Source organism: Crocodylus porosus, unplaced genomic scaffold (assembly GCF_001723895.1).
Source record: "Crocodylus porosus isolate Cpor-Errol unplaced genomic scaffold, CroPor_comp1, whole genome shotgun sequence".
NCBI classification, from domain to species: Eukaryota; Metazoa; Chordata; order Crocodylia; family Crocodylidae; genus Crocodylus; species Crocodylus porosus.
The window spans coordinates 833817-848823 of record NW_017728917.1 but is presented as its reverse complement, the minus strand read 5'-3'; the positions used below and the strand labels follow the sequence as shown (position 1 = coordinate 848823).

At 38.8% G+C, this 15007-nt stretch overlaps 1 protein-coding gene across 4 annotated transcripts in view; it reads left to right on the top strand.

The window, feature by feature from the left end:
• IFT122 (intraflagellar transport 122) overlaps positions 1–13778 on the top strand; it is a 38138-nt gene extending 24360 nt beyond the window's left edge. For all 4 annotated transcript variants that reach the window (XM_019536556.1, XM_019536555.1, XM_019536558.1 and 1 more), the window contains 12 exons: positions 2664–2830; positions 3347–3518; positions 3855–3957; positions 5247–5387; positions 6371–6468; positions 7074–7174; positions 8262–8427; positions 9428–9539; positions 10054–10182; positions 10984–11063; positions 12344–12508; positions 13218–13778. In XM_019536556.1, the coding sequence (XP_019392101.1) occupies positions 2664–2830; positions 3347–3518; positions 3855–3957; positions 5247–5387; positions 6371–6468; positions 7074–7174; positions 8262–8427; positions 9428–9539; positions 10054–10182; positions 10984–11063; positions 12344–12508; positions 13218–13307 (1524 nt within the window). In that variant the 3' untranslated portion in view covers positions 13308–13778. The remainder of the gene's footprint in view (positions 1–2663; positions 2831–3346; positions 3519–3854; positions 3958–5246; positions 5388–6370; positions 6469–7073; positions 7175–8261; positions 8428–9427; positions 9540–10053; positions 10183–10983; positions 11064–12343; positions 12509–13217) is intronic.
• Positions 13779–15007: the final 1229 nt, after the last annotated feature.

Genomic DNA, 15007 nt, shown 5'->3' with positions numbered 1-15007 from the left:
GCTCCAGCTCTTAGTAACTTGTAAGCCAAAATGAATTTGATTCAAGTGAAAAAGATGGATATCTCTTGTAGAAAAGCTTGTTTGTGCACTGTGGCTTCTTTCTCTAGATTCTGGTGTAAAAGGTACAGAGAAAAGCTATACATCCAGCATTACATTCATGAAGTCTTTAGCATTTTAGTGGATGTTTTTTACATCATGTTAACTGGATGTCCTTTTTCCTTGTGATTAGATAGCATAGTTATTTAGAACTGAAACATTACTTTTGGTGGTTTTTGCTTCCTTCCATGTTATCTTACTACAAAGGGCCCTTTTTATCTTTTTAATTTCTCTTTTCAAGAGTAATTATTTGTTACGCACAAGCATTGAGAGGGGACTGTACCCAAGTGACTACTTTTCTAAAAAAAAATTTTCGTTAACCTTTTTTCTTTCACATTTTGAATCTAACTACTGTTTAGTATGTCTTATGTCCTGCTAATCTAGTATATTTTGTTTACCAAAGATTTAAGATTTAATCTGTTTTTGCATTTTTAACTGCATTCCCATGTAGTAACAAATTGTATACAGTTTGAGAAAAGTGACATTTTTATATGGCGATAAGAAAGCAGTATTAGGCTTTTAAGTGTTGTAATATTTTCTTATCAAAATGCCTGAAAATGCATGCACTGTTTAATTTCATTCATCACTCATCACAGCCTCATTCTGTCTAGTACTAGACAAAGGCTTCACCATTACACATGCACACACTATTAAGCGTATGGAAAAGGATTTTTCTGTAACTCAAGTTACGGAGCCTATGAAATCTATGCTAAAATAAACACTTCAGGGCTCTGTTCATCTTAGTCTGACTTCTTCTCTTCTTGGCTGCAGGATCTTTGTAAGCTGCAGTATTTTGGCTCCTTTGAAACCTAAATCTAAATCCTAGATTAAAAAGTTTCCCATCACTACTTCTATGATATTTTTTTTTATTCTTGGCAATAATCATTTCCTCTTAACGAGTTTGGAGCAAAGTCTTGTCCCGTCTATCCAAATACTGAATTTCAGAGGTCTAAAGTTAGAAAACAAAATTGTTTCACTTGTTTCTTTGCTTTGACTTGACATTCAAACAAAATCAGACGATCTTGTCTTCAGCTGAATCAGATGTGCCTAAGCAGAATCCACCTGTGAAAAGCATTATTGGCTCTGTTATAAACACAAAGGCTGCTAACAGACATGGAGGGGGGGAAACAAACAGTGCTTTTACTGGGAGAGGAAGCATGTTAGTTTGACCTGGCTCCTCAGCATCTGTATAGATTGGGCGCTTCAGTGGGGCTTTTTGGCACTTTTGTCTAAAGCTGATTCAATTTAATCGGCTATTAAATACAAGTGCCAAAAAGCCCCACTGAAATGCGCAATCTCTACAGACGGCGGACAAGCTGGGTCAGGCTAGTGCAGTTCTTCTTGGCATGTGTTGCTCTGTGTGGAGGTGTGCCAAGCTGAAAGTAGTGCTGGGGTTTTTTGGGGTTTTTTGTTTTCCATGTCTTTTAGCAGCCACATTAAAGTTGTAGTTACGTCCCTTTGGGATATCCAGCCCTGGTGAAGAATTGTACCAGAATTTTCCCTTTTTGTGTGGGTTTCTGTTTGTTTGCTTCCACTTGCCTCTAAATCTGCCAAAGGACTTTGCTGTCTTTCCTCCCTTTTTTTTTCCTGCCCTCTTGATTCCCTGAGTTTTTTTCAGTCCTGGATGATATTTCTGATTCATGGGGGCCTGTTGCAGTATGTAGTAGTCTGTTCTGTTAATGGCTAGAAATGTTTTTAATCTGTCTTCTGGTATTCTGAGTGGGGGGGTTTTTTTATTTAATTTTTTTTATCCAGCCTATTAATGTCAACAGATGTGAAATATTATATTGTGCCATGTCATATTGTGCTAGGGCTTTATTACTGGCAGAAAAGATTGCTTACTCTACCATAAATATATGTAGGGTAGTCAGTGTAGTGTCTATGCATAGTATTTAGAGTTGACATTTGTATTATTCTGCAGCGGCTTCAACTAGACCAGAATGTTATAATCCAACTAATTCTAAGTAGTCACCATGAGGTCTATGTAAAGGAGCCTTTTAAAACACTGCGTCTCTGTAAAGGAATAAGGGGTATTTGTTGGAGAGAAGGTCCTAGTCTTTGAGAGCCTTGTGGCTGCACATCCCCAGACTAGATGCATGCAAGGAAGTTGATGTGCCATCACTAATCCAATAGAGGACTAATTTAACTTCTAGAACAGGCTACTCCTTTCTTGGCTAGCCAGAAGAGTTTGGAACTCTTGAAACTGATCCTTGACTTGTTTTTAGGTGCTTCCTTTTTTAAGTCTGTGGGAAGGTGGACAGAGTGAGAGAATTTACCAGGAAAGCAAATGGGTGCACATACATATGCTCTGTAGCTATTGGAACAGCAGTGCATGACTGCATAATCATGCTTTGGATCGGGTATTTTAGTGTTACTTGATCATTAGCTGCTGATTTTATTCTTGCATTTGTGCATAGAGTTCTGTTTACAGTATTTTTTTTTTAACTGAAGAAGCATATTTGGCTTAATAAAAAATAACTTGGTTTGTTTTAGCATTAGAAACATGACCTAATGATTGCTGCAAAAAAACCCTCTTAATCCAGAATGTTGTCTCTGCCCATCCTCAGGATTTCCTTGGGTCTGGAGACCCCAAAGACACAAAGATGCTAATCACAAAACAAGCAGATTGGGCCAAGAATATCAATGAACCGAGAGCAGCAGTGGAGATGTACATTTCTGCAGGCGAGCACATGAAGGCCATAGAAATCAGTGGGGATCATGGCTGGGTTGATATGTAGGTTTTAGCTTTTTCTTGGATATTATCACAGTGCACGCTGTACAATGTGAAATTTAAAATCTCTTTTAATTTGGGTGACTAGGATGGAAAGGGCATGGATATGAACTTGAACAAGTCACTTAGTATTCCTTTGCCTCCATTTTAGGAACTGTAAAATTGGAATAATAGTGGTTTCTAATGATCTGGACTTTGCCTAAGGCTTGTGTAAGACCCGACTTCCAAGTTCTTAGTCACATGAATAAATAGTTGAATAGTGCTACTGTAGTAATTGCTCACAGAAATAACAACTTTAATGTACGAGTTAAGGTTGTAGGAACTGGCCTTTTTGGTATAAACCCTTAGAATACACACTGAAAGATTGCTAAGCAAAGCATACTATAACATTATAATCATGGTAACTGTTAAAGGATAAGTTGTTGCATTGTTACCCCTCTTCCCTTTTGTTTTCAGTGAAACAAGTATGCAGGAAAAGGCAGCAATTTAATCAGCTGAATTTTTTTTTTCTTTTTCTAGGTTAATTGACATTGCACGGAAACTGGATAAAGCTGAGCGTGAGCCTTTGTCAAAATGTGCCTATTATTTTAAGAAACTTGAAAACCATGGTTATGCAGCAGAAACCTATGTGAAGATAGGTGACCTGAAGGCCCTGGTACAGCTCCACGTAGAAACACAGCGCTGGGAAGAAGTAAGCACATCTTTATTTCCGAACGGAATTATTTTAGAATTGCCATTTTATTATGATCTCCGATTCCTCCAGTTCTAAATGTCTATTTCATTTGAGCATCGTTTTGATAAGCTACTGTCCTACATTTTCAAAACACACTAGCACGTCCTAGATCATATAGGTGCTTATGAAGATCTTGCACTTTGGTCTTTTGACTGTTTAGTTAGCAAAGTAAGGGGAAAAAAATATTTTTTCAGCCCACTGAATTGTACTCTAATTCACCTGTATTTTAAAACTAAAGGATTTAACCAGTGAAATGGCATCGTGTTTTAACAGTTAATTTATTCTGTATTTCAGGCCTTTGCTTTAAGTGAAAAGCATCCTGAATTCAAAGATGATGTCTATGTTCCTTATGCTCAGTGGCTGGCAGAGAACGATAGATTTGAAGAAGCCCAAAAAGGTAGGAATGCACCTATTGATATGGTGGTAGTAACTGAAATGTGCTACATGCTTTGGCGATGCAGAAGTGGCAGTTGTCCTGGATCACCTGTAATTTCAGAACACAGTACAGGCAAAGGGTGTGATAAAGGGAATGACTGTGTTCATGCTAATCTTAAAAGATTATGTATTAGCCTTGTTATAACAGACCTAATGAGCCTAATGACTAAGGATCTGAGGTTTCCATTCCCCGCAGAAAAACACAGTAAAACCTGGATTTTCTCCTTTCAGTGCAGGAAACGGTGGGTTTCCCCTTCAGGCTGACAGAGTTCAGCCTGCAAGGGGCTGGGAGAACAGAAGTGGGGGAGGCGTGCTGGCTCCCTGTTGCTGCAAACACTCCCATTGGGCCTGTGGTTGGGGAGTGACAGATTTTGGGGGTTTTAATCAGAGTTTTTGTGATGCAAAGGGGAGGGTTATCAGAGAATTGGCAATTTTTAAACAGAGAAAACCAGAATCCCTTCTTATGACATCTAGATTTTTTTCTGACTATACCACAAGAGCCCAAACAGTGATCTGATGTACTATGTATTGCATTATTAATAATTTTCATTACAGTAATATTCAGAACACAGTGGGTCTTGGCCAAACACAAAAAGAAGGGGTACCATCTCTGCCTTTTTATTTGGGAAGTTTATACGAATTGACGTTTCATCCTTGCTTGCAAGAATTCTTTGTTTTGTGGATTTCTGTCACTTATGCAACTAGTGGTATGCAGAATTTGCAAAATATATATTTTACATATTGAAAATTCAGGATTGAATTTCAATGGCACGGGAGCTAGTGTAAAGAAACTCTATTTTAATAGTTGCATTTACTGAGGTTTTCTTTATCGCCGAGTTCTTTATGATACCCATCACTATAATACCAGAGTGTTGCCTTGAAATGTTACCAAAGAACGCTGGAAAGTTGCACTGATCCCATGGAGTTCAGCGGTTTCCCCTGTTCATCCAAATGTCTAGGCATCAGAATGGTGTTTGGTAGAAAAATAACTGGCTTCACACAACTTATGTATATACAGCAGTTGTGTTTCTCTATCGAGTACTCAGACGGTACAAAAGCCACAAAGTACCTACAGATGCCTCTCATATTCCATTAGTATCACTGCCTTCAAATAGAAAAATACCAAAACAGAATCCCTTTCATCCTGTCCTGGTTTTACTGCAATGACTGTTTTTAATTTGAAAAAAATTAATTTTGGTTAATTGGTATAATCACACTATTAAAACTTCTTTGTTTTGGTCTCCTTTGTAGCATTCCACAAGGCTGGCAGGCAGAGCGAAGCTGTAAAAGTGCTGGAGCAGTTAACTCACAATGCTGTGGTGGAAAGCCGATTTAACGATGCAGCATATTATTACTGGATGCTCTCCATGCAGTGTTTAGATATAGCCCAAGGTAAGTAAATGCAAGATGGTTTACATTTGTTACCTGCTCCGTGCATGCAAGCAAACATTTAATGAACTGTGATAGCTTAATTAAAACCTCTTGTTCAGTTGTTACTGGCTCTGTCTACAAATCTGAGTTTATGCTTTATTGTAATCCAAAATTAGATAGCGTTGTAATTTTTTCTTTCTAGTCTTTCATCTGTGCTTTTTTTTTTTTTAATTTTTTTAAAGAAACTATGTACAAGCCTCATAGTGAAGTCAAAACAGAATCACAGTCACATCCACTATATATCCTCAAGCCTGTTCCCTCAGCATACCACCTTGGCTAAAGTGATGACTTGGGGGCAAAAATTCTGATTAATAAAAGATGAAATTAGAATCTACTTCTGATATTTAAATGTGGAGGAGATTAACTGGGGAGACGCTTAATAAATCACTTCAGCCAGTCAAATAAGAAAGTAGTATTTTAAATCTATTTCACTTGTGTAGCGATAATGAGGACAGGAATTGATACTGTCTGTTGCCTGGCACTGAATAAGCATCTCTCCAGTTGTCCTAATGCACTGTAGTGCTGATCTCACGTCCCTCTTGTACTGTACAGAGACTGCAGATTCTTCCAGATTGTTAACGTGGATAAGAAAAATACCATCAAACTGATTTGAATTTTAACCTCTAAAGATGAGGCCAGGTGTCTGGTGATGGAAGATAAACATGTTCTGGCAGTATGTTAAGCCATTAACCTCTGGCTGTATCAAAGCCACTTGCCATAACTGCCTTTCATCTCAACAGGCTTGCTTTTAAAGCAGACAGTTGCACATAAATGGTAAAATTACATGACTGTATTTTGTAAGTTTACCCACCACTTAGTAAGTTGGGTAACTTAATTTTTTGGAAGAATTGTGTTTGTATTATGATTTCCCTAGTGGAGTAGCTCTTCTTACTGTTGACTAGAAATATCAAAGGTTGTTGTACTAATGCTTTTCTCTTCTATAGCAAATGAACAGCAGAAGACTGAAATGTTACAGAAGTTTCATCACTTCCAGCACCTGGCAGAACTCTATCATGTCTATCACTCTATCCAGAGATACACTGTAAGATATTTACACCTGCAATTATGTTTTACATTTACTTAGTAATTTGCTGTGGACGCTTCAGAAATAACTAGAAATATTGTTACTAGCCTACATTAATGTTTAGATTTCCCAAACAAAGTGCAGCTATCTAATTTGGCTTTCATTGTACTTTCTGTTGAACTTTCGTGGCCCTATCAGTATCACACCCCCAAAACTGTCTTCGTGTGGTGCAGAAAGAGCCCTGGCAGGGCTGTGCTCCTCATCTCAGTGTGCAGGAAGAGAGCTGGCTTTCCATCGTAAGCTCTGTTTGCTAGTGGAAATATGCTGATTCCATTGTTTTGGGCTCTCTTCTCCCATGAAGGTTGGAATTAGGGTTTTCCTGTAAATAACTTTTGAGTGAAGCCCTCTTCCCTTTTTCTTCAGGGACAGAGTATGAGCATTGGATAAAAGGAATGTAAATCCAGCTATTGTTGTTTTTTTCCTCAGGCCTTATTGTTATGGTTGTGTTGCTTTAAGAAAGCAAAGTATGGAAGATGGTAGAAGTAACCTAAAGTTTAGTAGTATGAAGTATTACTTCTCTAATTTAAACTCCCCCCCCCCTTTTCTTTTTTTTAATGCTGTAGGAGGAACCCTTCAGTTTCCATTTGCCAGAAACACTCTTCAATATATCCAGGTTTTTACTTCATAACCTAGCTAAGGAGACTCCGTTGGGCATCTCTAAAGTGTATCCTTCCAATACAAAACAAAGTCTAAAAGTTGTTTTGTAAACTGAATTAAAGGAATTCATTGGCATTGATCTGTGACATGCAGACCCAGTGTTGCAATACGTATGCTTCCTGGTTTCAGAGTCCCATTGCCATCACCTAACGGTAATATTATGGTGGATTGACTTTAATCCTTGACGGGGATGATCAGTACTACCAAACAATCACACACGTGAGGTCAGGAAGTCATATCTGTACACATTAGGATAGGGTCATGGGATAGCAAGCCTCGCTCTGTGCCACCCATCTAGATTAGTTTTGCTTTTGTAAAATGGTGTCTTGGACATCCCAAAGCACCAAAACAAAGTGATTGGGTATGAACATGACAGTTCCCTTTTTCACACGTTGAAAGGGAAATGGGGAAAAAGACAAAAATCAGACCCCAGAGAATTTAGCAAAACAATTCAGTACTGAGTGGCATCTAAACGACTAATTTGTATGTGACTCTTTTCTAAATCCATTTATGTTACATTTTTTTTAATTGCTTTGCAAGCTGTATACACAACTCTACTAAACTGTAATTGTATCTGCAGTGAACAGCATCAAGAAGCAGTGCTGCCCAGTGGATATGACTCTGCAGGGAGTCAAGAGGCTTGGGTTCTACTTCATCTCCCCCATTCATTTGTTTCATAACGTTAGATAAATCACTAGCTTCCCCTGTGCGTGTTTCCTCTTTTCTAAGCTGGTGGCAATAAAACTGTCCTTTATATGGTGCTTTGAGAAGGATGTTGCTTGCTTTATTTGTTAGCTGGTACACATTTGGGGGAGGGAGAAAAGACCTGTTGGCCAAAGGCATTGAGGTAAGTCCAGCTCCTGTTGGCAGGAGTTGCATTATCCATGGGCCAGTTCTTTATCTTCCTCCAATCAACTGTGGCAATTAAAGCAATATGCTTATGTAAATACACTTATGTAAACAGGTTTCTTTAGTTAAGGGTGCTTCTAGAGAACTAGGCTTGGTTGTGCTTCAACGCACAACTTCTCTGATTTAAAAGTAACTTTGTTTTTCACAAGTGCCATATGTGTGTTTATTCCTTAATTCGATTATAGCAATACATTATTTGCATTGGCAAAACAGAGTAAAGCTCTGGGCGCATATAAATTGGCTCGTCATGCCTATGACAAGTTGCAGGGACTGCAGATCCCAGCTAGGTTTCAGAAGTCAATTGAACTAGGCAGCTTGACAATCCGATCCAAGCCATTTCATGACAGTGAAGTAAGTTATATTGTGTTGTTTAACTATTACTTTGTGGTGTAGTGCAAGAAGCTCTATTCTCATGTCCAAATAAGCCTACAATACATTAATTAGAGGTCAGCAATTGTATTTCTGTGGGAAATGCATTCTTTGTTCTTTATGCATGAGTTTCTGCCTCTCTCCAGTCTAAATGAAAACCCTGTTTCCATGGGCAAGTCCTATTGTGTCTCTGTCTTGCAGCCACCTGCTACCCTGCCTTGCTCACTCCATTTCTTAGCTTAACCTTCCCTCTCAACTCCATATCAGCATACTGCATGGTTGACTTGGGTCTTTCTCCAAGTCTGTATACTGTTGGAGGTCATTTTTTCAATTGGTCTGTTTAATACAGCTCCCTTCCTCCAATGCTTTGAATGATTTGTTTTTCCTCCCTTAAATATTAATTTAAATACTTTTTTTTGGGTTGAAGTCTGTCTCTGCAGCATTCTAAAAAACCTGTCAGATGGGCTGCTTGCTGAAAATAAATTTGTATCGTGCCAATGTTTAACTGAAAATGAGTGTGCATCTGGCCACCTGAAATAATAGAAATACAATCTTGAGATTCACAGAAGTGCCTAAAATAATTATGTAGTTTAAAAGAATAGAGATGAATGAACTGTGTAACCTAAACTTGACCAGACCTTCAAGCAAAAATATATTGTTTTAGTAACCTTTATTTACATCCTTTCAGTATACAGGGTACAGGATTCTGCTTCTGCTACAGCAGAAGCAAATAGAAGATTGTAGCCCAACAGTGAGGTAACAGCTAGTTTTAAAGGGAAAACTTGCTGTTTTACTGTGGTGGAAATTTTTTGCAGAAGTTTTAAGGGCCTGATTTCACCACTGTTACTCCAGTTCTATTATTATATTGGTTGTAACTCCATTGATAGAAAGATAAAGCAGCCTAGTGTTTAATCAGGCTGAAAGCATTCAGAATATGTTGATGTGCTTGTATTTATCCTGTTTTCTATGTGTGTCTTTGCAGGAGCTTGTGCCCTTGTGTTATAGGTGCTCTACCAACAATCCCTTGCTAAATAATCTGGGGAACGTTTGCATTAACTGTAGACAGCCTTTTGTCTTCTCTTCTTCGTCTTATGGTGCGTTGGAACATAAACCTTGACTGGGGACGAATGTGTGTTAGTTGTACGTTTTCTTAACACTGAATCAGTAGTTCCATGGCCAATACATTCTGCCTCCCCATCATTTCCCATGTAGCATTTTTTTGAAGAAATCAATCTTTTCCTTTGGTATTACTAACATTCAGAAAGTGTCATGTCCCATGCTAGAGAGAGCTGCCCTTTCATTGGTGGGTTAGAGCACAAGTTTTGAGAGCTGTATCCCATTTCTGAATAAAACACATTTTGGTGTCCGAGGCTGTATATGTTTGCTGTCTGCAAAATGGTGCTGCTTTGCTTGTAATGAGGCATCCTGAATGCTTGAACCCAAATGCCAACTGAAGTTATATTTTCTGTACACTAATTTGAATGGGTCAAGGAATCCCACCGCTCAAGTCTGAGGTTATGTATCTCTTTTGTATGACATGGTATTTCCTAGCCCTCCTTTCTAAGTTCTTGTGGGTAACTGCTCTCTCCCTTTTCACATGTCCTTCAGAAGTATTGCATCTAGTTGAGTTCTATTTGGAAGAAGGGATCACAGATGAAGAAGCTGTAGCTCTTATTGATCTTGAAGCACCAAGACTAAGTAAGAGAGAGAATAAGTGGCAAGAGATGACAAGTGAGAGTATCCTTTCAATCCAGAACTATCTTTGGTGATTTTAGAAAAAGTGTGGCAACTTGTAAGGCAACACTTTTGTCTGTTTTCTTTCATAAACTGCTTTAGTCTCTTGAGTATGGTACAGATTCACGGTTGCCATAAGTTAGTATAATTCCATCATGTGTTTCCTGTTCAAGTTGCTATAACAACTGAAAAAAGCAGTAAAAGGAAAAAAACAATAAACCGAGGATTTTTTAAAAGCCTTTCTTTAGGAAAATCTGTTTTATAACCTTGTCAAGTATTTCTAGGTTTAAAAATAATACAGCTTATTTTTTCATGTAACTGCTTTTGTATTTTCATAAAGGATGGTAAGTATGTGGCAATAAATTTATTCTTTTATACGCTTACAGATGCACAAGACAACCGAGTCTCTGCGCTAAAGTTGTTTAGAATGTCATTTTGAAACGCTTGCTTGTTGCAATCTAAAGAAGAGACAGGGACTGGAGGAGGAGGGTAATGCTAAGGTCACACATAGTTATGTAGATTAGTTATTGCTCTTAGTTTGCTGGGCTCAGCTTTTCCGTAACAATTGCTATTTAGGTAAGTGGTGCACTATTCTTCCTGAATCAGGGGCAAGGTCCTTCCACAGCAATATCTAAGATAATCTAGGTATTGCTTTAGCTATCACTAAACACACTGGCCTCCTCAGTCTGCGACAAATTATGGGGTGAGAGACTTTAATTTTAAACCATCAGACAAATTCTGTGAGTGCCAAGGTAACACTTGATTTTAGAGGAGTCCTTGTTTCTTCCTTACCAATCTGCCTAGATGCTCAGAGTTTGAGACTGGATGACGACACAGACATTATTGAAGAAGACGATCCCTTTACAGCAAAATTGAGCTTCGAGGTGGGAGGCTTTCTTGCCTTTTTCCAGATAAGTCATTTGTCCAGTCAAATGTTGCTGTTATTGGTGCTGAAGAGCAAGAAGAAGGCAATACTATAACCCACAAACACCTCATTTTATCATACTCTTGAATCCCAATTCAGGTGTCATCCCATAGTTCCTATCTTGTTACAGATCAGATTGTTAACAAAGTTAGTTTGACACAATGTAGCATCTGCAAGGCCTTTACAAAGTTTACCAGGCTCTGTAGATCACAGGAGATGAAGGAAAGTGAATGAGTTGGAAGTTGGGAGGGAAATGGTGACCTTCTGTGGACCAACCACTTTGTAAGAGAAAAGCCCTTGTAGTATCTGAATGTATTAAAATCAAATAAATCCTCCCTCTCTGGTCTCTTCACCATTGATTATCTCTACCCCTCACTGCAAAAGCAGATTTAAAATTTATGAGAAATTACTCTCCAGGAACACTGGAATAACTGAATATTTGAATGAGGATATGTTTAATTCAGGGGAAGTGGTATTTTTTTTGTATCAAGGGCTTCATTTTGGTGGCATTTGTACCGGAGCAAATAATAGAATGTCCTTGCCCCCCAAAATTTGATGTATGGAAAGGGTGGGAGGGGAGGTAATATAATATGCAAGTAGACGGATCAGTATGATTTGTCTACATCTATTATATTAGCGTCACAATATTTTTAAGAGGTTTTGCTGGGGGGAAAATTAAACAGAAAATGGGAAGAGAAGAGACTACAAGGAAAGGCATAATGGAGCAGGCTACAATAGGAATAGGAGAAAAGGAAAACTTAAGGTAGGTGGAGACAAAGAGATTGGGAAGGCTGGAGCAACAGCTTGTCTGCGAGGGAAGAGAATTTCCAGTGTAAAAAATTGTAGGAATCAGCGGTGTACTAAATATTTGTAACCCCTAGTCCCTGGCACAGCTGCTTATCTCTTCCTGTCAGCACGAGTTCCTGGCTGGCTCCTTCCAAAAGTTTTTCTACCGCAGTTTCACATGGCTGGGAGAGGGGTGAAGCCACTTGCAGCCTGATAACATCAAAGTGATATCTCTTCCCTGCACAGGGCTGGGTGTGGGCAGTGTGCCTGGAAAAGAGGCATTTTTCTGTCAAGTTTTGATAAATGCTGCCTTTTTGTTGCTTTTAAAGAAGGCCAAGGAAGAACCACCGGCTCATCCTTATGTGCTGTAACACTTTACAGAGAGTTTTCTAATTTTCAAAATGCCTTACAACTGGTAACCATCATTCCTTTCTTTGGTGTGGTCTGCTGAAGCAAGGAGGCTCGGAATTTGTTCCTGTCGTGGTGAATCGTGCAGTTCTCCAGTCGATGAGCCGGAGGGATGTCCTGATTAAACGTTGGCCAAAGCCATTACGGTGGCAGTACTACCGGTCCTTGCTGCCAGATGCCTCCATTACCATGTGTCCATCCTGCTTTCAGGTATGAGTAATGCTTTGATGGAAGCCCTCAAAAAAAAATCATTCTTCCTGTGAAACTACTTGAAATGACCTCCAAACTCTAATTTCTAACCCTGGTTATTTATTCCCTGGAGTCTCAAACAAAAACTAAAACAGAAAAACAGTCTGAACCACTTTCAGAGAAAACAGGATGTCTTCAGAAGAGCTTGGAATAGCTGAAGCAATAGTCATTTTACATACTGGATGCCCTCATAAACCAGGCTTTAAAGTTGAAGAATCAAAGGAAGTTCAGCAGTTTCTCTTTCTGCGTTTATTTGATGCCTGCTTGAGTGGTTAATGAGGGCATCCAGCAAGTAAAATGACTGTCTTTTTTTTCCTTTGTAGTTCGTCTTCGTCTTCTTCCTGAGACATGTGCTTTTAAATTCCTGATTGGGGGGAGGGAGGAAGTAGGGTTACTGTAATAGTAGTAAAAGCCTCTAAACTCTGCCCATCTTAAGAGGACGGTTGGTTTGCACTCCTTGGGTGAACTGACTTATGCGGTCTCTACACTTTTATTTTAAATATTTGCCCCTGTCTTTTCAAATTACAGCTGTTACAGACATTTGGGAATTTAAAATCTTACCCCATCATAACAGTAGCCTATGACATTGGTTTCACTTGGATTTCAGTTTTTCCCATATGTAAACAAATTGCAATGTAAGTGGGTATAACTAAATCTTCGTAATTCACAGATGTTTCACTCTGAAGATTATGAGCTCCTAGTGCTCCAACATAACTGTTGTCCATTCTGTCGAAGGAGAATAGACGAGTCAAACCAGTGAAAAAGGCCAAAGTTCGTACCATCTCAGTGACTTCTCTACTGTTATGAGACATACTTGTGCGATTTGTAGAGTTATCTTGTTCTATGTGTGTTCTCCCTCTTTTTCTGCTACTTAAGAAACATAGAGGAGCTGTTAAATGTCAAATGTTGTCTTCTCCAAATGAAATGTTTATTTTTTTAATGGTGTATTACAGAATTTATATTTATTGCTTTCTGCTTTGTACATAATCAGAGTTAAATGGAAAAATGTACATATATATCTATTTTTAAAGGCAAATACTAGGCCTCTCAAATACCTGTTTTTCATAATAAGATGCCAGAGTGCCGCAGATTTGACAGGAATATTTCAGGGTCAAATTCAGTCTTGAGAAGATTCATTTTGCATCTGTTTATGGTAGGACTGGATTTGGTCCTTTAATGTGCACTTCATTATTGAAAGACCTTTAAATAAAAGGGGCACTTTTTTTCATCAGTGTTTTGTTTTTTCTTTGAGAATTTTGCTGTAGTCCTTTCCTTGAAATGGAAATGTCCTAGGGATTGCACCTTTTTATAAAATATAGGCAGGGAACAGCATTTGTGATCTAAATAGGCACTGTCCTCATTAGTATTGAAATATTTCTTGAAGTTATAGGTATTGGAGGCATAAAGGTGTGAGTTTTTTTCAAGTCTGTGTTGCCTAATGCTCCTTAATAAACATGATGATAAATTTTTAGTGCAGGCAAAATAAATTTTAATTCTAATGTGTCAGCTGCTCAAGGCAAATCCTAGTGTATTCACTGGGGTCTGCCCAGACCAGCTAACATGCTATGCAAGTGTTTGTGGGGGGGGAATGGAAACAAGGCTTCTTATTTAATTGCAGTTATAACTATGTGCTTTCCTCACCCTGCTGAGCTAGAAATGGCAGGCAGGTATTTTACAGCTAAAGGGAAGTTTAATTTTTAAGCTGAAGAATGAGGATCAGGCATGGTGCGGGCATAAGCATCCTCCTGTCTGTGGTAGGATTTTGTGTGTTAGCCAACAGCTATTGAAAAACTCACTTGATTTTCCTAGTGAAGAAAAGGTTGCTGACTAATGGACAGAGTTGAATACTTATAAGCACTCATAAAACATGCAGGGTTAATAGGGAAGGAGACCAAAGACCTATTTTCACAGAATTGTTATGTTAGCAGCTTGTCTTCATGGCAGAGTTGGCATAGGCTCTTACTAGGATATTTGTAACTAATCTTGGCCTCATTCCCAAGTGCAACCCTCTGACTTCTGCAGCAGAGCTTTCAAGCTGTGCTAGCTAAACCATCCTAAGGTATAGGCTCAAATGTAAGTGTTGCCTACAATGGGTTGGTTATCTTCCCACTGTGCAGTGGGACGAGGACTAAGCTGGGTCTTCCATGGCCATCTCTCAATTTCCACCTGTGTGAAGAACAGACTATCCCTCATGATCCAGCAAGTATGGCAAAAGTCACACTCACTGAAGCATTAAGAAGCATGATGATAATAGCCTGGAAGTCCTGCCACCTGCATTGGAGGCTCCTGCAGCATTTATGTTGATCCAACAACTAGGGCCTGGTTTTGTAATGTGGCTGCTCACATCTGATCTTGGTGTGATTGGTCATGTAAACCCTGCAGTAATGACAAACCCTAAAAATTAGTTGCTTTTATTTATTTCCAAGCACTTGATGAATCTATGCTCTCTGTTCCTAATCA